Source organism: Capra hircus, chromosome 26 (genome assembly GCF_001704415.2).
Source record: "Capra hircus breed San Clemente chromosome 26, ASM170441v1, whole genome shotgun sequence".
NCBI classification, from domain to species: Eukaryota; Metazoa; Chordata; class Mammalia; order Artiodactyla; family Bovidae; genus Capra; species Capra hircus.
This window is the reverse complement of record NC_030833.1, coordinates 40,088,780-40,111,108: the sequence shown is the minus strand read 5'-3', so window position 1 is coordinate 40,111,108 and position 22,329 is coordinate 40,088,780. Positions and strand designations below refer to the sequence as shown.

General features: G+C 41.5%; 1 protein-coding gene and 1 non-coding gene across 5 annotated transcripts in view; both read right to left on the bottom strand.

The window, feature by feature from the left end:
- The window catches only part of PANK1 (pantothenate kinase 1), a 111,580-nt gene continuing 89,842 nt past the window's right edge, over positions 592–22,329 (bottom strand). For 2 of the 4 annotated variants that reach the window (XM_018041474.1, XM_005698201.3), the window contains exons 3-7: positions 15,534–15,787; positions 10,685–10,861; positions 10,050–10,173; positions 6,645–6,770; positions 592–2,110 (exon numbers count right to left, since the gene is read on the bottom strand). In XM_018041474.1, the coding sequence (XP_017896963.1) occupies positions 2,051–2,110; positions 6,645–6,770; positions 10,050–10,173; positions 10,685–10,861; positions 15,534–15,787 (741 nt within the window). In that variant the 3' untranslated portion in view covers positions 592–2,050. The remainder of the gene's footprint in view (positions 2,111–6,644; positions 6,771–10,049; positions 10,174–10,684; positions 10,862–15,533; positions 15,788–22,329) is intronic. The other 2 variants (XM_018041475.1, XM_018041476.1) reach the window with 1 other exon arrangement.
- Positions 9,605–9,691, bottom strand: MIR107 (microRNA 107). Its single transcript, NR_129556.1, has one exon. It is a non-coding gene; the product is annotated as a microRNA 107 (primary transcript).

Here is a 22,329-nt window from a genome sequence, read left to right as displayed (position 1 = left end):
ATGGAGTAATTTATTTCCTCAGCTAAACCAATGTTATATATATTTGTAATGTGAGATCAAGTGATTCCAGATAATTTAAAAATTATGTAGTTGCACTAACATGCCTTGATTTCTCTTGAAGAACCAGGATCCAAGGGGTACTATTCCCTGACGGATGAGAGCAGGAACGGAAGAGAACAATCTGAAACAGGTACTGTCCCAGACGATACGTGGGTTTTCACACTTACCTTCTTCAAAAGCCTCTTAGTTTCTGGAATTTTTTTAAGCCAGGTGGAAGTTGATCCAATGTTTTCGTGATGACCAAATTTTGCAACTCTTTCAGAATTATCAAATATAGCAGTGATCTTTTGGGAATAAGGAGTTAGTTGTGTAAGAACAATAAAGCTACATTAAAAAAATAAATCCTTGCATAGGGCTACACTACAGCTTTAACTGAAGACAGTGTTTTGGATCTTACCAAGCTTATGTGAAAGCTTCAACTTATGAAATGTAGAGTAGCTGAAGTATAACACATATTCATTTTATGATATAAAAGCAGATAATATGGACATGAAGGTTAAGACATGAAAATGACGTATACACTAAAACAAATCACAACAGAAACAGGCTTTATTTCAACCGGACAAGAGTATACTTTCATTAACATCAACTTCTTCAAGACTTGAAGACATGGAAATTAAAGATGGTGCCCAGAAGGCAAAGAAGGAAAGCTTCATCGTGGAACAATGGTACTGCCCTTCAAAAATCCCTTTCGACAATATGCTCAATTCAAAAGATTAATTAGTTCTAAATCATTAGATCTCATGTGTTTCAATATCTGTACAAAGCTCTCATTTTAAAGTTACCCATCGGTCCCAATGATATCTTTCAAACAGAAAAAAAATATATAGATCAGTATCATAATTTTTTTTTAATTTTAGAAAGTGGGATTGAAATACAGTTTTCAGTCTAAAATATATTAAATTAAAAAGTTTGTTATTATTTAAGAGGCATTGTTACAAAGCTCCTAGGTACATACATGTACAAAACACAGATATTACTACATGACACCTCAACCCATGACTTCTCCTAAACATTCCAGTGTGAACATTCATCTACCGGGAGACTTTCCCTGTAAATTCCAGCATCTTGCACAGGATTTGCTGCCACTCACATGCTCTGCATGGACGAGGACATTTAATCAGAGAACATTTCAATGTAATATTATAACCGAACATAAAAGAAATTCAATGCAACACTTTATGTTCATAAGGGTGATGACAAAATTGCATGTTAATAATTTTCAACTTTTGCCAGACTCACTAAATTCATGAACACTTCTTCAGAGTTTTCTCTTCAAGGGCACTTTTGAGAGCTTTAGATCTCGTGCTTAACTTTGTGTTGAGTTGGTCAGCACCTTGATTAATATGAACAAGGACATTAAAGAATGAATGTGTTGCGGGGGTGGGGGGAGGGGAGTCATCCGAGGACAGAAACGGAGAAGGATTCTCTTTTTCCATAAGACAGTCAAACAGAAAAAACAAGACCGAGAAAAGGTAAACAAACAAACAAACAAAAATAGTGTTCACAGTAAAACATGCCAGATTTGTAGTTTCATTTGAAACCAACAGCAAATCATGAAACGTCATGAAAAATATGTCAAGGTAAAATCTTCTAGAGTCATTACTAAATGAAATTAAAAATTATCACACTGATCAGTAAACCCCAGAAGAAAAATAACCAGCACTTACATTTCAGGTCCTTCTTTAAACATCATTCAATTTTTCAAAGTCAATGCATAAAATTGGTAGGTTTGGCCACGCTGCACAAATGTTTTTCTTTTTTTTAAAAATACAGTATACAGAAAAAACTCTTGTATTCCCCACTTTGAATCATAAGCTCAAAACCCAAGAGTAAAAGATCAGCAAGAAGGATTTTAAACTATGTACAAATCCAGCAGGTTCATCTGCCATAATGGCTTGGCTTCCGTCCCAGTGGCTCTCACCCTCTCCAGCAGCAGAGCTTGCGTCCCTGTCCTCACAGAGGGATGCTTCATGTCTATGGCTCATCTCTACTGGTCAGCAGGCATTTTGAACAGTTCCAACAGTGCCCCGACAGCTCCAAAGTAACCCTACAACAATGGGAAAACTTCCATATGATTATCTCTGAACTTGGCCCAATACCTGCTGTTTTTCATAATTTGAGGAATGCTGCCCATTAATGCTGTGTGTGCGTGCATGCTCAGTCACTCATTCACGTCTGGCTCTTTGAGATCCTATGGACCGTAGCCCACCAGGCTCCTCTGTCCATAGCATTCTCCAGGAAAAAATACTGGAGTGGGTTGCCATGCCCCCCTCCAGGGCACCTTCCTGACCCAGGGATTGAACCCACAGCTCTTTGTCTCCTGCATTGGCAGGCGGGTTCTTTACTACTAGCACCACCTGGGAAGCTGTAGATAATGAGAAATTTAAAACCTGAACTTCTGGTATGAAACATGATAGAATAATAATAATAAATGCACTGCGTATCTATTTGCTTATATACATTAAATAAATTCACAGATGTAAAGTGCTTAGAAAAATCTCTAGCACCACAGTATACACTACGACCTTGCTGTTGAGTATTTTTAGGATGTTTCGGATTATAATTATTTCATTTTAATCCTTGTCATGGCAAAATTCACGTTATTACCCCCATTCCACAGATGAGAAATGGAAGGTAATAAAGTAAATTACCCCTTCAGGGTCACATGCCTTGTCCCGGGGCTCAATCGCAAAATCTATCTGACTCCGAAGTTGTAATGTCTCACGGGAAGGAACTCTAAGCTTCTCTCATCTGTAAAATGAAAGAACCTGAAAACCAAAAATTTTTAGATAAGTTGGTTTCCAAAAGGCAGGAGATGCCTCTTCTCTGGCATTTGCCTGGCTCCATGGTTACTTCTGGAAGAAATGGGTGGCAGATGTCAGAATACTACTCAGCAGGGATCTCTGCCTCCACTGCCAACTGCTAACATTTATTGGGCTTGCTATAAGGGCTTGCAATAAGCTAGAAATTGTTCTAAGAACTTTACATGAATTTCTTCACTTAATTTTCACAATAACTTTATGGGACAAATACTATTATCACTTCATTTTACAAAAGCTAAAACAGAATGGAGAAGTAGTCCTTGACTAAGGTCTCCAAGTCAGTGAGAGCCTGTGTTCTCAACTGTTCTGCTAGACTATTTCTTTTAGGTTCCAAGATACATCCGTGTGCATGCTCACTCAGGTCCGACTCTTTGCAACCCTATGGACTGTAGCCCACCAGGCTCCTCTTTCAAGGATACTGAAGTGGGTTGCCATTTCCTCCTCCAGGGAATCTTCCTGACCCAGGGATCAAACCAGCATCTTCTGTGTCTCTTTTACAACCGAGCCACCTGGGGAGTCCACTTCTCTTAGGAGATGCTCACTCATCTAAGTGAAATGAATGAGACTGAGTGAGGACTCCAGGCAGGGCAGGAAAGCCACCTTACCAGCCCTCCCAAAAGTTCTCTCTCCATACCTTCCTCCAGAAAGACCTGCCTAACTGAGAGTGAACCCAAGGAGGTAGAGAATTTTCTGGGAAGTACCTACAAGGAGATACAAAAATGCTCTATTTTCACTGGCCATAGAGACTGAGTTTAACACTTAGTAACAAACCATAGCTATCATCCAGAGGCCTAAGACTGTATGAAGGATATGCCTTTATACCCAGAGAAGTGGGTTTCCCCAAAACATTGGGTCTTACTCCCTATCTTACCATCAACTAACTACCTGAGTGCCCCTGTAGATGGCTTTTAATCCCTGATGGCATCCAGCATTTGTATTCTTAGTCCAAGAGGATCATAACTTAGGGTTGTCAGATAAAACAGATAAATGCTAGATAAAATAACTGTGTCCTATGTTTTTGATTGCTAAATATAGTAACACTAGGGTTTCCCCAGTGGCTCAGTGGTAAAGAATCCACCTGCAATGCAGGAGCCGCAGAAGATGCAGGTTCAGTCCCTGGGTCAGGAAGATCCCCTGGAGAAGGGCATGGCAACTCACTCCAGTATTCTTCCTTGGAGAATTCCATGAACAGAGGAACCTGATGGGCTACAGTCCACAGGGTCGCAAAGAGTCGGACACAACTGAAGCGACTTAGCACAGATATCCAGAAGAGTGTTTTTCTTTTTCATTATATTTTTTTAAACAAAACTTTACAAGGAAAATCGATTAACTAAGTAGAGAGAAAGGGAGATGCTCTGGTTGGGGGAAGGAAAGTGAAAGTTCTTTTGTGTGTGTGTGCAATAAAGTTTTATTAAAGTATAAAGGAGATAGAGAAAGCTTCTGACATAGGCATCAGAAGGGGGCAGAAAGAGTACCCCCTGCTAGTCTTCAGCTGGATGTTATATAGTCACTGCTGTTGCTGCTGCTGCTGCCGCTTCAGTCGTGTCCGACTCTGTGCGACCCCACAGACGACAGCCCACCAGGCTCCCCTGTCCCTGGGATTCTCCAGGCAAGAACACTGGAGTGGGTTGCCATTTCCTTCTCCAGGAAAGTGAAAATTCTGACTCCCCATCCTCCCCACAAAAAAATTATCATCATTTCTTAGCCTGCATAAAACCACATAAACAAAAACTTTCTTTAGTATTCATGTCTATCATCGGCCTTTCACTCTTTCGTATTTAACTTCCTATTGTTTTATATGCTTTACTCAAACTGAACATAGGTTTAGAGAGCCCTAAAAAACTTACAAATGCATCAGCAACTTTTCAAATCAATAATTCAATTTGGAAATGAGAAAAATGCCACAATATTACAATTTATGACACTTCCTGTTCTTCCTGCCACATTCTATCCGAGGCACTGGGTGCCTGCTATGATAAAGAGCTGCTTTCTACAGCATTGGTTTTAGTTTCTTCCATTTTAAAATTAATGAATCTAGTTTTGGCTGTGCTGGGTCTTTGCTGCCCTGCGGGCTTTCCTCTCGTGGTGAGCGGGGCTACGCTCTAGCTGCCAGCGCTCAGGCTTCTCGCTGCAGCGGCTTCTCCCGTTGAGCATGGCAAACACGCTTCAGTAGTTGTGGCACACGGGCTCGACAGTTGCAGCTTGTGGGCCCGAGAGCGCTGGCTCAGGGCTCCACGGCAAGTGGGGTCTTCCCAGACAGGGATCGAACCTGTGTCTCCTGCGTAGGTAGGCGAATTCTTCACCACTGAGCCACAAGGGAAACCCTACAGTGTCGATTTTAAAGGAGGATAGAGAAGGTGGGAAGAAAAGAGGGCCCCCCTACTCACTCTTAGAAACCTTCAATTTCTATTAGTGTAGAAACTGGATATAAGGGACTCTGAATTAATCAGAGCTCTCTACTTCTGTAAACAGGCTGCCTAATGTCTAGCACACTAGCCTCTCAAGGCTACCAGGTTACTAAGAGTAGTCTGAACACTTCTGTTCTCATCGACTGAGTTGTTTATTTGCCAAGGGTCAGTTGTGTTTATCCTCAAATTTGTTTATGATGATTTCATTGTTAATGTAATAATCTAAATGTAATTATATACCACCAAAACCAATAAAAAGAGTACAAGATGAATGGTCACCTCTATGAAAATCCAGTTCAATTCTTTAAAAAGATGAAAAAGAGCTAGTTAATAATAGTGAAAGTTGTTAGGAGAGTAAATGTTGAAAGTTCTCATTACAAGGAAAAAATCTTTGTAATAATGTGTGGTGGTGGCTGATAACTAAACTTATGCTATTAATCATAACCCATTTTATAATATACACATATATTGAATCATTATTCTATACCTTAAACTTACACAGTGTTATGTGCTAACTCTATCTCAATACTGAAAAAAAATGCAACAAAGATTGAAAAAGGTAGTCACAACTGTTGCCCTCTATTTAGGTAGATTGTACATATGAAAGATTGGGATAATTTAGAATGATTTTGCAACCAAATTACTTCATAAGTATCTTTAATTTCTTGATCTACTTTAAAGAAACAAGCCAAAAATCAAAAAGGTACATAATACTGTGGATTATGGAAAAAAAGACAATTACAAAGCTCCCATCAACAGAACCCATGCTCAAAATTAGGTCTTGGACCTACCTACCTCAAAAAATTGGTGAGCAAATGAACATTTATACATTTTATATTAAAACAGAATGTTGAAAATAGGGAGGTATTTTTCTAGGATCACTCATTTCTTAACTTTAAAAAAAAATTAACCATCTACTAGTCTTGATTGTCGGAGAAGGCAATGGCACCCCACTCCAGTACTCTTGCCTGGAAAATCCCATGGACAGAGGAGCCTGGTGAGCTGTAGTCCATGGGGTCGCTAAGAGTCGGGCATGACTGAGCAACTTCACTTTCATTTTTCACTTTCATGCATTGGAGAAGGAAATTGGCAACCCACTCCAGTGTTCTTGCCTGGAGAATCCCAGGGACAGAGGAGCCTAGTGGGCTGCCGTCTTGGGGTCGCACAGAGTCGGACACGACTGAAGTGACTTAGCAGCAGCAGCAGTCTTGATTGTTGGATAAGAGAGCTTCCATTTTATATACTGTTCTTCCTTATCTTTTGCATAAATACAAACTAAGGAACCTGCTCACATGTTAGACACCGAAAAATGTCCACGGAGGACAGTTAAGTCCATGTGAACTCAACTTACCTCGTGTTCCAAAAACAGAGCTTTTAGCTGTCCTTTGGACCAAAAATCCATGGCGTATGCTAGCAGCTTCATGGAGACCATATTGATTCTGAGAAAATTCCCAACAAACACAACCCTATCAATATTCTGGGAAAAGAAAAAACGAAAGAGAAACAGTGAACCATGGCATAAAAGTAGCATTTAACAGACCCAGTGCTTTGTATATCACTGTGCTCCAGGGCCTTGCAGAGTGAATTTGTGGTTGTCAAGCAGAATTCTTTCAGGATTTCCAAGATGAAGCCAAACCAACCTCATAGTTCATTCCACAATTTGCATGGGTGAGGCAGAGACTGATATTGGGCTTGTTTACAGGTATCATGTTAGGTTGCCTTGGGTCTAATATAAAATTCACCTCCCAACATTTCATCTAAATTGTTTGTGCATTCCTTCAATCCCCCAAACTTCCAACTCTAAAATATCATCAACTTATAAATTATTTTTTTAATAAATTTTATCTATTTAAAAAAAAAGTTTTTGGTGCTGCGATGGCAGTACCAAATCCCAACCACTAGGCTATCAGAGAATGTGCAACCAATTCATAAATTAAATGGTTATGGTATGAGTTATTCATCTAACAAGTCTGGTCAGGTTGCTCTGTTGCAAACACTGGGAATACAAAAAAGAAATGACACCCAGTTTCGCCCTTTAGGATATATGATGAAATATACTGTTTGATCAATATGTGGGTCACAATAAGATAATGAAAAGTCCATTTATATTTTTGTTGTCACGGATATAGATTTGCATTCTGAACACACGCCTCACACTGGACTCAGCCTGTCTGCCACACAGACGCTGCCCACCATCACTCACTCACAGAGCCGGTTGCTATGGTCACTCACATAAAAGGCAACAGAGTCTTGGGATCTGGCATTATTTTCTGTTCAATTTATCAAGAGCAACCAGAGTGTGGGAACATCACTTTCTAAGTGTCGCAGATTTCAACAATTCATGTTAACAAATCTATTAACCACAGTGAACATTTTCCCTGGGTAGGGGTATGGGAGGTAATTTTAATGTTTCCACAAATAAGAACTGTAGCCACAAACTGCCCAGGAAGGACTTGCTCAAACTTTCAGTCCTGCATTGCTCTGGCAGGAAGCCAGAAGAAAGGGAAATGGCATTAGAATGTGATAGGTACACCCACTTCAAATAAATTCCAGGTGGGTCAAAGATATAAAGGTTAAAAAAAAAAGACAAAGAAAACATGGAAGAATTCTTTTTAAAAATGTGGAAGTAGAAAAGGTATAACACTCAGACTCCATTAAAGAAAAGTCTGACATTTAATTTAAAAATCAAATATTTATTCAGTATGTTTATCCTATAAAGCAGATAGTATAGAGTCGAAACAAAACAGAAAAGCTAAAAACAATGGCTACCTCTAGAGAGGTTAAAATTGAGGGATGGGATGGCAGTGATGACTCATTTCCATGTATACTGTACTTCAGAGCTCTGTATTATGTGTTTGTACTCTCTATTCCAAAAAAAAAAAAAGAATACAAACTTTAAAAGTTGGTAGAGAACTATTTGATAGCATTCCAGTAATCACAGAACAATATTTTAGAGTCAGTAAATGTGGTATCCCTCCATGAAATGGCTGGAATCAAAGATCCTCCAATCAGTGACTCCAGGGAGCAAAGCAATGGCTGGCAGGACGTTGGCTACCAGAACCCTGGCCCCAAGTGATCCGTGAGTCCTCTCATTCATTCAGCACCACAGAAACATTCAAAAGGGTTATGCCAACTATTAATAGAATGTACCATGGCGACGCTATACTCCAACAATAAATGGTATTGACACTGAAATAAAAGTGAATAATAAAAGCAGTTACTCTGTTCGTAAAGTGATTATGATACCTGTAAAAAGATTCGCTGGCTCACTGCAGCTCTCTGGAAAGTAGGGGAAACAGCACTTATTGCTCTATTGGATGGGAGACATTCCACCCAAGTGACCTTTGAGAGTTTATGGGCACAGCCAACTATACACGTACTAGTCCTAGGGCTTGTTTGGCTTCTTAGGAAAACCTTCCTCAAAGGTTAATGTCAAAAAATAAATTCTCTGTTAAAGTGAATCCCATGACCATGGTGGACTTTGAAAAGGCATGTCTCTGGAATACATACTTTCATCTGAATACCACCCTCATTTAAACTCCAATCGAAATGGGGGCTTACAAAAAGCATGACACTGATCCCTAGGCCAGTGACAAATTCTGTTCAATACTATAAAAGGAGGGTGTCTCTTTCATAACCCTAGAGTTCAAAGGCAGGGCTGCCACCCACCTGTCATAAAGGCTGCCTCCTACCCTGTTTAATATTCCACTGTTCAACTAGGAGGGGGCTGGAGAGGGTTTCTGAAGCTACCTGTATACTTCTAACTCTTGATCTGAGTGGTGGCTATACAGGTGTGTGTGTGCACACATGCACATGTATCTGACAATTTGTCAGCTGTACCCTTGTGATTTGAGCCCTCTTCTGTATGTCTGTCACATTTCTATGAAAATTCGTATTTTGAAAACTCTATTACTGATGCTCCAGTGCTAAGTTGCTTTAGTTTTATCTGACTCTTTGTGACCCCATGGACTGTAGCCCACCAGGCTCCACTGTCCGTGGGATTCTCCAGGCAAGAATATTGGCACGCAGGGTCTTTACCATCAGCGCCACCTGGGAAGCCCCACTACTGAGGCTACAGTGAGTCTTTAATACTTTTACTATGACTTATTCCACATCCTAATGCCTCTTTCTTGTCTTCCTAATACAACTCGGTGAGAACTATTCTACTTGATGCATCTTGTATTTCAGAAAAGGTTTCTATTCTTCTCAAAGTAATTTTGCAATGTTTTAAAACACGTCACCAAAGCTTTGTCAGTCACCAACTCTGCCCTTTCTTGTGCCTGGGACTCTGGCTGGCCTCAGCTGTAGCAAGCTCTCTGTGCTTTGATAGCCCTGTACAATGCTGCTTGAACTCCATGCCACAAGGCAACACTGTAAAGAAGCTGAAAGCAGAGAGAATATCGAATATTGCAAGTGGAATGTTTTACCTGCAACTGTGTACAAGGATGCATGAGATTTCCCTCACAGTTCAATCGGTGTGTGTCCATGAGGTTGGAGAGGTTATAGTATGGGCTGTCATTTTTACTGTGTTACCCCGGTTAGATGGTTTTATTTGTCATCACCCAGTGCCTCCTTAAACATAAAACACATACTCCTCTCCCTCCCCCAACACACATCCCTCATGTTCTATAAGGTATGATTATGAGAAACAGCAGGTTTTCCAAGGATCTGTCGTGTTGTGAGGGTCAACAGTTACTGCACTGCCAAAAATGATGTTTATGAATGACAGATGGCCATCCCGAGGTTAAGGCCTTACCTCATTCAGTGCACACATCCGAGCAATGGAGCCAATGTTGTTGGTGATGGTGACGAGGGTGGCTCGGGCGAGGTCTTCCTTGCTGATGGAATCTCGCTTTTCCTTACTCATCATGTTGCCAAAGCTATGTTGGAAATATTAGCGAGTGTTCAAAATCATCCTCAGGCAGGCCCCATGCTTCCACCAAAGTAGCGGAGAGTTTTATGAATAACTCTGATCAAGCTCAAATGACCTGATTTAGCTATCATGGTTTACAAGCTGACAGGATTACCATATGGATGACTGGCCGCCCTTTTCTTAATAGGGGCAAAGTAGCATGGCTATTAATGGGGAAAAAAAAATTTTTTTTTAATGCCTCTAGATATCTGGACAAGAATGGAGCAGGGGCAACTGTTGCAGTTTTCCAGAACCTTCTTTCAAAGCTGCCTTATTTTAAGCACAGGTATCCAAAGCTAAACATCTCAGTGCTTCCTCAAGGGCAGGAGATCAAGTCTGAGCTCCAATACCATAGATCCTTGCACCACGCTGGTAGGTTGACATTAAAAAAGAACAACAAAAAAGAACTAAATGAGCAGCCAGGGTGGAGGGACTGCCTTGCGTTTAATCACTAGGGCTCCTAGCTACTTAGTCTCTACCTTGATGCTACCGCAGATCCTTGAAGGCCAAACCGTTCATAGTCTCCTCCGTAAATGTCCTTCACCAGCTTATCAACATTGGTGCTGTCGCCTTTAGCTGCCATTTCCAGAGCTTCTTCAAAGGTCTCACAACCAGTCAGCAAGCAACAAAGGCCTAGGAATGTTCCACCTCCAAGACTGAAGGAACAATAAGGTTTATTTTTTAAGTTTTACTGGAAGACTTTGCCCATCCAAGTCCCCAACTACATCAAGATCACTAATACGGGTGAATAAAAACAGCAGAAAAACTAAGGGGCACTTGAATTAAAGTGCTGGGTGAAAAAGAGCTTTTAGGGTAGATCGTTTTGGAAAAAAAAAAAAAAAAAAGAGGGCAGAGACTAAAAGAAACATCAAGGAAAACTTGCCCTGAAGTTTAAGGACAAAACCCAGAGAAAGCCTCTCACTGATTTCCGTTGTGAGACCTTCAACCAGCCGCTGACCTAAGTGCTTCATGCAATCGTCCCACCTAGAAAATGGGGCCAAATCATGAGCTGCTGCTGCTGCTAAGTCGCTTTAGTTGTGTCCGACTCTGTGCGACCCCGTAGACGGCAGCCCACCAGGCTCTGCCATCCCTGGGATTCTCCAGGAAAGGACACTGGAGTGGGTTGCCATTTCCTTCTCCAATTTGGGTGGTGTGAAAGCGGCAAATAACCAGAGAAATGATTGCTATTAAAAAAAAAATGTAGCTAAATACAAATATTTAGAAACTGTGTATACATGCAGCATAGTTCAAATCTAGAGAGAGAGACTCTATGAGAACAAAACTGAACAGGGACTCTGCCAGGAATAGCCAGTCCCAAAGCTGTATCTTTCCTCTGGCCTTGCTTCTCCAGCAGAAGTAATGTCATTGAAGATTCTCAGGAATTTCAAAAAGGAAACAACTGATGGATCTCATATTTGATTTTTTTTCTAGTAAACTTTGGAAAAGATTATTAGTATTTTACTTACCGTCCGATAGTCAAAAAATAGTAACAGAGATCTTAAAACGGTCTCAGTGCTTGAACCATGTTTTAAAAGCTTTTTTTTTTTTTTTTTTGTGGGGGCGGGGGTGCAGGGAATTCCTCTACAACAGTCTTTTGAGACAAAATTCGAAACCAATCATGATAGTTGAGAGGAAACTCAATTGTATATTAATATCAAAGTTATTTGAGGGGAAGAAAAGCAGATTCAGAATAAAATTGTCAGCAGTGAGCGCCTGGCAGAGAAGAGCACTGATATGGCCATGAATGGGCCTTACTCTCTGTTTACAGAAGAGTAAATGCGTATCAGTTTGTTCTGAAATTCCAAGTACTGCCAGCCCTGGGGATTCCATATGTGTTTGGATACTGGCTTTTAAGAGAAAATTCAAATTGAGATCGAGGTTATTTTCAAAACTTAAATCTAAAAAAAAAAAGAAAACTTAGGGTAAACTATATTTATTGTCAAAAAGTTGTTACCAAAAAGGTAGCAGATTATAGACACACAGTTCTTTAGAATTTACATCTAAGGTATAACTGTAGTATTTCTTAAATAGTGATTCTTACAAAAATACATACTTGATTGAAATGATGTGTCTTCGCAGCAAATTAGGTAGTTAGGCACCAGTCACAGCTATCCAAACTGCAGGTGCAGTACCATGAGGACAAAAGGAGCTCCACGGGCGTTACCCCCTTGACAACTCAGTAGCAGCAGAAATTTTGGATTTCCTCTAAGAAAGTTTGTGCTTATTTACATTTAACATGGTGCATCATGAGATGTTGTTAGTTTTTAGTCTGCCTCACATAGCTAGATGGTTTAATGGGAACACTTTTGGGCTTGTGTGACGTGAATTTGTCTTGTTTTCTCTCTGTAAGTGTGTGTATATGTGTGTGTGTGTGCGCGTGTTTATATATATATATATATATATATATAAAGCTTAGCTCCCATTTCTAGTTTCTACCTTTCATCCACACTAATATCCTGTCTCTGAAATCAGGTATTTGTATTCCTCAAGGTGTTCAGCAACTGACTCCAAACATATAAGCACTTAAAGGCACTGGCTGACTTAGAAAGAAGGCAACTCATCATCTGATGTGTTGGTATGAGTGAAAAGGGACGAGGGTTTTGTATGACTGGAAAATGACAGGTGACTGACAAAGAATCGGTGCTGAATGGGGAAAGCAAGCATGCGTTGGCACAGCTGGGACACTGCAGGTGGGAGGGAAGAATGTACAGTCGCAGAAGAGCACTTTATTAACATCCTCAACCTGCCCCCCGTTATCCAGTCTAGTGATTCTCTCGCTCATCATCAGATGCATGTTTGTTTCAGCAGACACATAGCAAAATCCTCAGCAAATCAGAGACCAAAACATCATTCTTTTTTTAAAAAACCCAACAAACCTGTAGTGAGGAATTTCAGGAAGAAACTAAGAGAATCCAATTACATGAATGCTCATGCCCTTAAAATAGATTCCAAAAGGATGCAATAAGCTGCACTGGTCATTTCACTGAAGCTTGAAAAGTCTCTACTTTCCTCTTTTCATAGATCACACATTCTAACAACATAAGCTGTTAAGTTCTGCTTTTTTTTTTTCCATTGACTGCTATAATTGGAGTTGTGTCAACAGAAATGAAATGTTGCTACGCATCTAGGATGCAGTAAAATTATACATCTGTGATCTCTGGAATTACTATTATAAAAGGATTATGACTTGCTGAAGGCTCAGATTATGGTTAGCATTTTTTAGGAATAAAATTTTTTAATCAAGGTATATATATGTATTTTTAAACATAATATCATTGTGCAATTAATTAATAGACTGCAATATAGTGTAAACACAACTTTTCAATGCACTGGGAAACCAAAAGATTTATGTGATCCACTTTATTGTGATACTGGCTTTATTGCAGCAGTCTGGAACTGATCCTGCAATTTCTCTGAGGTATGCCTATAGTTTATAGATAAGTGGTTTTGTAACTTGGATCAAAAATAAAACAAAAAACCTTTGGCAGAATCACTGGTTGGACAAAGAAGACCTGGGGTCCAGAGACTTGATATTTCGTTCCCCTCCCCAGCCTGTGGCAGCCTTGGAAAGGGCTCTCTCATAACCTTCAGTCTCCTGCAATACCTTTCCAAAACTACTGGCTAAAGGGAGCTTGTCAGAAAGCTTGGACATCCAAACAGTATTCGCTGATTGCAAAGCACTGGTCATTAACCAGCATTTACCAGTCACTGGAATTTATAGGCATTACTGCACATATACCAGATACCAACATCACAGTTTGGCTCATTATTCAAAGACAACCAGATCCTTGGAACCTCCAAGGTTGAGAGCATGTACCTGTGATATAAATCGTGACTTTGTTTAGTGTTAATCAACAAAACTATAAATATCTCTAATTGTGGACAACGGTTAGCTTGTTGTTACCTTGGGACTAGCTGTACCAATTCGATGGCCCCTTTTGGGAGGAAGTCTGTAGTTGAAGATTATACCTTTCTCAGGAGATCACTCTCTTCAGGTAAACCCAGCCTAGCCAAAATATTTACTTGTCTCTGATACTTCTGACAGGTCTAATGAGGCTATGGGGCCTCATTAGTTGTGATTCTTCAGCTTAGTGCTGTATTCTTAGTAAGAATGTGTTGTCCAGAGGCAGTTTACACACACACAAAGCAGGATCAGTCAGGATGTGTGTACCAGGGTTTCCTTGTACCACCAACTGTTGACATTTGGGACTTGACACGTTCTTGCTGTAGGGAGCTATTGTAGGATAGTTAGCAACGCCCTTGGTCACTAGATGCCAGTATCACTGAATCTCCAGTTGTGAAAATCAAAAAACAATGTCTTCAAACATTGTCAAACCTCCCTCCCCTGAGGGGCTCCATCTTCCCTTCCCCAGTGGTGAACCACTGATTTATGCAGACAAGTCATGTTAATACAGGAGAAAAGCAGCGCTCGCCTCCTTATGCGTGAGTAGGATTACAGAATGTCAGTACTGGAGAGGCAGGTACAAATTAAGAAACAACTCGCTTTGTGGCACAAACAAGGATACTGAGGCTCAGGGGAGTTACATGACATCTTTGTCTATCAAAAACAACACTTTCAACATCATGTCTCAAAGCACATGTCACACAGCGCTAGCTCCTTAAATTGGTCCTCCAAAAATGGGTTCTTGTGATCCAATAAGAAACCTCATTCTAATCCTCTTACAAGTAAAGAAAACCCTTGTAATTCTGTTTACACTATGATCTCTCAAAGACTTCTGACCCTGTATCTTCGCTCCGTGTTGAATCCCCATTAACCGGAAGCTGAGCCCACGTGCCCATAGGGTGTGTATACACAAAGAAACACTCACTCCACCCCACTGCCGTCACAGGGCTGTTAGCCTATCCACTGTACTTCCAAATTCCCTGTGAGGTGTGCTGACTATTCCAGTTTGCAGCGGGAGCATTTATCTGAGGGTAAAAAGCACTGTAAACAGTCTGGCTCACTGATTGGAATGACATTATTTCAAGCAATTCTTCCTGTGCTAGGCACCAAGGTAGTTCCAAAGGAAGGGTTTCTCTGCAGCCCTCTGACCATCACAAACATCCTTCCACCTGGCTTCTGGGTTGTGTGACCCTTTTCCCGCACCTGACCAGTTTCCCACCAGAGCAAGAGCTGTGTTTTATTAACCTTTCTATCAATCACCCTGTATAACACATCCAATAAGTCCTTTTTGATTGGTTGAGGAGGTAAGATCTTTCTTTTAAAAATGTATTCAATATATGTAACCTTTTCAGAAACTGGTCTTTAAGGAAGAGGCCGGGGTTTAATAAGCACAGACAGGTTCTCCTAGTGGAAACCGCATTTACCTGGTCCCTGTAACTCTTTTATAGTTGTCCTTGGAGTACACGGCTAGGATGCTGACACCTGAGCCCATGTTCACCAGCAACATAGGGTACGGGTTATCCAGGCAGTACGGCTTTTTCTGACACAATTCGGGATTTGTGGGATTTTCAAAGTAGTAACATTCCGGCTTGCCGTTGAAGCCAATGGAGTCGACGTAAAGCAGGCCCTGAATCAGACAGTCCAGTTCATCCAGTTTGTGGAGCTGCAGGTCAGCAATCTGAAAGAGAACAAGCCCGTGGGAGGGAGACTGTCACCACCTCAGGGGATGTCCTGGGGGCTTTTCTTTGGTCTTAATGCGTCATGAACGTGAAAGGCATGGAAACATTCTTCTAGCACCGCATTGGGAAATCTTGTGGAGACTCAGTCATTCCAGTGGAAAACCAGCCACTAGCATGTGGGGTGGGTTAAATGCTTGCCCCTAAGATATGCCCATATCTTAGTTTTCAGAACCTGCGACTGTAACCTTATTTGGAAACAAGGTCTTTGCATATGTAATTAAATTAAGGATCCTGAGATGACGAGAGCATCCTGGGTTATCCGGGTAGCCCTAAGTCCATGGACAACTTCCTGATAAGACACAGGGAAGACTGGATGGACGCAGGGGAGAAGGCCACATGAAGACAGAAGGCAGAGACTGCAGGGCTGCCTGACAGGCCAGGAATGCCAGCAGCCACCAGACGCCAGAAGAGGCAAAACATGGGTTCTGCCCAAGAGTCTCTGAAGCAAGTGTGGTCCTAGCAACACCCTGATTTTGTCTTTCTGGCCTCCAGAACTGTGACTGAATACATTTCTGTGGCTTTAAGCCGCTAGAAGGGTGGTGATTTGTTATAGCAGCCACAGGAAACTAACCCAGCATACCATGGGGTGAAGAGAGTGAGAATGTTCTGGAAGCAGAAAGACTTCTACACTTCCTTGAAAAGATACACAGTCTTGAGGGAGGCACGTGAGCCTGGGCTGGGGACAATCTCCTTTGAGCCCAAATAGCCCAGCTCTCCTTTTCCTAGGCGCCAGGCTTTGGAGTTAGAGGGGCCTGACTTTCAATGCTAGCTCTAACACTTAGCTAATTGAGGGATGTGGGGCTAGTTCCTTAACTTCTCAAGCCTCAGTTTCCTCCTCTGTAAAATGGGGATGATACCCACAGCATAGTGTTGTGAAGGCTACATGATAATAACATATAAAATGCTGGGACGTCTCTGGTGGTCCAGTGGCTAACACTCTGCCCTCTCTGTGCATGGGGGCCCAGGTTTGATCCCTGGTCAGGGAACTAAGAGTTCAAATGCCATAAATAAAGGTCCCATGTGCTGCAACTAAGGCCCAGAGCAGCCAAACAAATAAATATCTTAAAAAATAAAATAAAACAAAATGCTTACACATGGCTTGGCAAGCACAAAGGACCTGAAAAATAGTGACTCTTTTACTAATAGCTTAGGTAGTCCCAGAGTGTCCTTTCATGCTCCTGAGGAAAAAAACCTCCTTTTCTCCTAGGTACTGGGGGGAAAAAGACAAGGGGAATGAGTTAACTGAGGGCTAGCCTTAGCTGGCAATGGGTACTTTGCATCCTCAAAAGTTTATTCATGGTCCTCAAGAGTGATATTACCGCTGGTCCAGAAAAAAAGAAAACAATCTAATATTCACCAACATGAAACTGAATCAACAATGGAAGATAATTTATAGGGTCTAATTTAAATGTTTAAAAATCCCTTTAAGAAAACAATAACTAGTATTTATTGTTTACTATATGCCCAACCCTTATACTAGATCATTTAGTTCTCACAAAAATCCTATGAAGAGGTATCATTATCCTAATGCTATGTTTGAGGCTCATAGACCTGAAGTAACTTTCCCTAAGTGGCACAACTAGCAAATGGCTTGCTGTTCTTCTCCTGTCTTCATTCATAATGAGTCCTGCTTCTGGGATCTGGAAACCACCTACACAAGTACTATACTTAGATATATTGCCCACAAAGCATCATCTTCATTCTGAAAGTTAATAGCTAGAAGGAAATTTTGGACTTTTTGTCATCTCACTGTTCCAGACAACAAAATCTACTGAAGCTTTATCTGCAGAGCAGAATTAGAATAGGTTGCTAGCAAGATGGTGGACGTTTTCTTTATATACAGGAAAAAGCATTCTAAATAACACATGATGATAAAAAGCAAATTTATCAAATGATCCTGAACATTTCATTTTCCACCAAGTGAAATTCTGGGTGAGATGCATATCATGATTCATGTGTTCGGGGGTAATACTAGAGGTGTAAGACCATCTGGCTGAGCGCCGAAGAATTGATGCTTTTGAACTGTGGTGTTGGAGAAGACTCTTGAGAGTCCCTTGGACTGCAAGGAGATCCAACCAGTCCATTCTGAAGGAGATCAACCCTGGGGTTTCTTTGGAAGAAATGATGCTAAAGCTGAAACTCCAGTACTTTGGCCACCTCATGAGAAGAGTTGACTCACTGGAAAGAAGTGATGCTGGGAGGGATTGAGGGCAGGAGGAGAAGGGGATGACCGAGGATGAGATGGCTGGATGGCATCACGGACTCGATGGACATGAGTCTGAGTGAACTCCAGGAGATGGTGATGAACAGGGAGGCCTGGCATGCTGCGATTCATGGGGTCGCAAAGAGTCGGACACGACTGAGCGACTGAACTGAACTGAACTGAACTGAAGACCATCTGGAGATTGAAACGCTATAGTGATACATAGCTGTGTAAACCCTGTCTTCTCTTCCTCCCAGACTCCTCAGCTCTATCCACATCTTCCATCGCACTCACAGCAAGGGTCATGTTCTGGCTTGCTTTTTGGTTCACTGGGTGCCCCTGTGCACCATGCTCAAAGGCCTGTCCGTTATAATGGCTTAATAAACATTTCTTAAATAGAACAGGGAAAGTTGTCCCCTCTTAAATCACTCCACATTGAAAAGTAGCGATTTCATCAGCCAGTCTTGGGGCCATAGGTTAACCTGCTTAAAAATTAATCAGAGGTCCATCAACAATATTGAAAGCCATGCCCAGAACTAACACCACAAACGTGAACAAAGTGTGTCCAGGAGATGTCCTGAAACTGCTCAGGAAAAAGAAAAACCTGTTAAGGCATATAAAGCATGCGACTTTGCTCTGAAAGGAAAGATCTCAACTTTCCCCTCAAAATCACTTTCAAATAATGTGCTATCTGCAAACAGACATCTCTTCTATAGCACTTTACTGAGGGATGGGTATTTGTTTTTATTTATGTTTTCATTGGAGTATAATTGCTTTACAATGTTGTGTTGGTTTCTGCTGTACAACAACGTGAATCAACTATATTGCATTCCCTTCCTCTTCAGCCTCCTTCCTCCATCCCTCCCACCCCTCGAGGTCGGCACAGAGCACTGAGCTGAGCTCCTGCACTGCGGAGCTGCCTGCCACTAGCTGGCTCTTCTGTGTGTGGCAGTGTATTTACGTCAGTGCTGCTCTCCCAGTTGGTGCCACCCTCTCCTTCCTCCCCACAAGTCCATTCTCTACGTCTTCCTCACTATTCCTGCCCTGCAAATAGGTTCATCAGTGCGATGGATATTTCTGAAGCCTGAGGTCAGGCACCCCCTACTGAGAAACAGAAATATTAGTCACTTTCATTGAGACCTATGGAGACCTCCCTCGAAGGTCTTTCTCATCCAGGAAATAGGACAGGCTCCCAAGTGTAAGCCATGAGTCAAATCATTACTTGGACAGCATGTTCAGATCACAGCTACAGAGAAACGCTCCTTTTTTGGGACTTAGTCTTCTTTATACTGGGGTTAAACAAAAACAAATGCTGCAGGAGCCAGTAACGGAGTAAAGTCCCTTGACTAAACAAGGGACTTGACTTCTGTTCAAGTGATGGAAGGATGGGGATCGTGGCACACAAGGCAATGCACACGTGTTTAAAATTCACTGCAGCCCACGTGATAATGGGGGCTCAACGTTGCCAAATGATCAGATTTCTCAAGAGTCAGAAATCTAGACTTTTACGTGAAACTTCCAATTTTTAAATGCTGGAAGCTAGTTTAAATTAAATATCTATCTATACGTAGAAGGGCACCATAACAGCTGTGAGCTACATCTGACTTCCCACTAATAGGCAGTAAATTCCTATGAATTTTATACGTATTCTTAATGGTGATCTCTATAATGGGTCTTAGATGATGGTAGATCTGAAATATCAGATGCAGCGAATATGCAGATGAAGCTTCAGCTAAAGTGAACATAACCTTGTCACCAAGGTGTGTTGGTAAATGTTTAACAATTAGCTCTCTGGGAGCAAAAGCCCTGGTTTATAGCATCTACCAGTTTCAGTTGTATCATCACTCCCACCATGGCCAGCTTCAAGCTGCCAACACAATGTCACTAAGCACAAAGTTGGGAAGACACAGTGGGTTCTCATGAGCCAACAGGAGCTGACTCCAGCACACCACTGCGTGTAACTCTCCTTAGCACTTTCAGAAAATATGATTTGCAGGACTTCCTGGCAGTCCAACGGTTAAACCCTTCACTTCCACTGCAGTGGGCACCAGGCTCAGTCCCTGATGGGGAACTATGATCCCACATGCCGCATAGTGCAGCCAAGAAGAAAAGAAAGTGTGAGTTCTGCCAGTTCTTAAATCATGAAGTTTAAACTATTCCCCAAACTTAAAAACAAGAAATCAAAATTAGCCCTAAGACTCAAACTCTGCAAATAATGGGGATAAGGGAAGAAATAAAGTAAAAAAAAAAACCAAAAAAACTTTTTTTCAAGTTATTACTATGATAAACTAATTCCGTTTTACCCATTCCCAGAGTCACCCAAGCAAGCATGGGTGCAATGCGGATTCTCAAACTTTAGGTACCATCAGAACACCTGGAGGCTTTGTTAAATCAGATTGCTGGGCCCCCACTCCCAGAGTTTCTGATTGCCTGTCTAACAATATCCCAAGTGATCCAGATGCTGCTGGTCCTGCGACCACACAGATGTTGGAGCTGAAGAGCTGCTATGAATGCATGCTCACACCACAGTACAGTGACAACAGGCCTTCAGTAAAATCACAAACTCTCCCCAGCACCAGCTGCCCTAGTTAACTTGCAGGGCTCTTTTCAAGAACCCGATGAGATGGCTGTGTGAAAATGCCTTGGAAAGGTGAGTTAGACATGAGTTATACCACTTATACAAGAGGTAAAATAATTCAGTCTTCTTAAGCTGAGATACATTTGGAAACCCATTTCCAAACTGAAGGCTCTAATTTTTCAAAGGAATTCAGTGAGTCCCTGTATGCTGAAATTAGAAAAAAAAAAAAAAAAAAGGATTATAAACACAAGACATATTGAGGATACAATTGGAAGAGGTTCTCCTTATGTGCTTCCCTCTGTCAAAAATAACTAAACAGCAAAAATTATTATATATAAAAGGCCTGGCGTGCTGCGATTCATGGGGTCGCAAAGAATCGGACACGACTGAGCGACTGAACTGAACTGAACTGAGGCTAAACAAGCAGGTATAACACAGGGAGCTATTGTCAGTATCCTCTGACAAAACATACTGGAAAAGAATATGAAAAAGAAGGTGTATATGTGTATCTATACGGAGAACCTTTCTGCTGTACAGCAGAAATTAACACACAATTGTAAATCAACCAGTGAAAGTCACTCACTCATGTCTGACTCTTGGCGACCCCATGGACTGTATATAGTCTATGGAATTCTCCAGGCCAGAATACTGAGTGGGTAACCTTTCCCTTCTCCAGGGGATCTTCCCAACCCAGGGATTGAACCCAGGTCTCCCGCATTGCAGGCGGATTCTTTACCAGCTGAGCCGGAAGGGAGGCCCAATACTGGAGTAGGTAGCCTATCCCTTCTCCAGGGGATCTTCCCAACCCAGGAACTGAACCAGGGTCTCCTGTATTGCAGGTGGATTCGATTAGATTCAACTAGGAAATCAACTGGACTTCAATACAATAAACCTTCAAAGTAACTAAATAAATAGCTGAATAAATAAATAAATAAATAAATAAATGCATTCATACATACATATGTATGTTCATAAATCTGAAAAAAAAAATCCCAGGAGGTTTCATGCCTGCTCTCTATGGGAGTATGCTATGGACCTACCCCATTATATCACTCTCCTGCCCTTGAGAAATAAGTCACTAAGTTGTTTTTCACAAAATGAATAAAAATACATCTGTATGATACCCCACACTTTCCAAGGTGCTTTTGCTGACACTGGCTCTATAAGTCATACTGGAAATGGCAGAAAAGGTTATCTTACTAAGCGCAAGAACAATCTGCATATAAAATGGTTGACTCTGAACTACAGATCACACTAGGGGCTCTTTGCTCCTTACACAGGAGAGCTAAGAGAGACCCGAAAGAGTTGAATTTCAAATATGTTTTGTGAGTGAGAAAAAAGGGAGATCAGTCCTGGGTGTTCATTGGAAGGACTGATGTTGAGGCTGAAACTCCAAAGTATATTGATACTTTCTTTTATAGATGGCTGGACTGTTGGCAAGTACTCCAGACTTGCTCCCTGCACCAATCTGTTTATTAGGCTCCAGCAGCCTGAAGGAACAGTTCAGTTCAGTTCAGTTGCTCAGTTATGTCCGACTCTTTGCAACCCCATGAACTGCAGGACGCCTGGCCTCCCTGTCCATCACCAACTCCCAGAGTCCACACAAACCCATGTCCATCGAGCCGATGATGCCACCTAACCACCTCATCTTCTGTCGTCCCCTTCTCCTCCTGCCCTCAATCTTTCCCAGCATCAGGGTC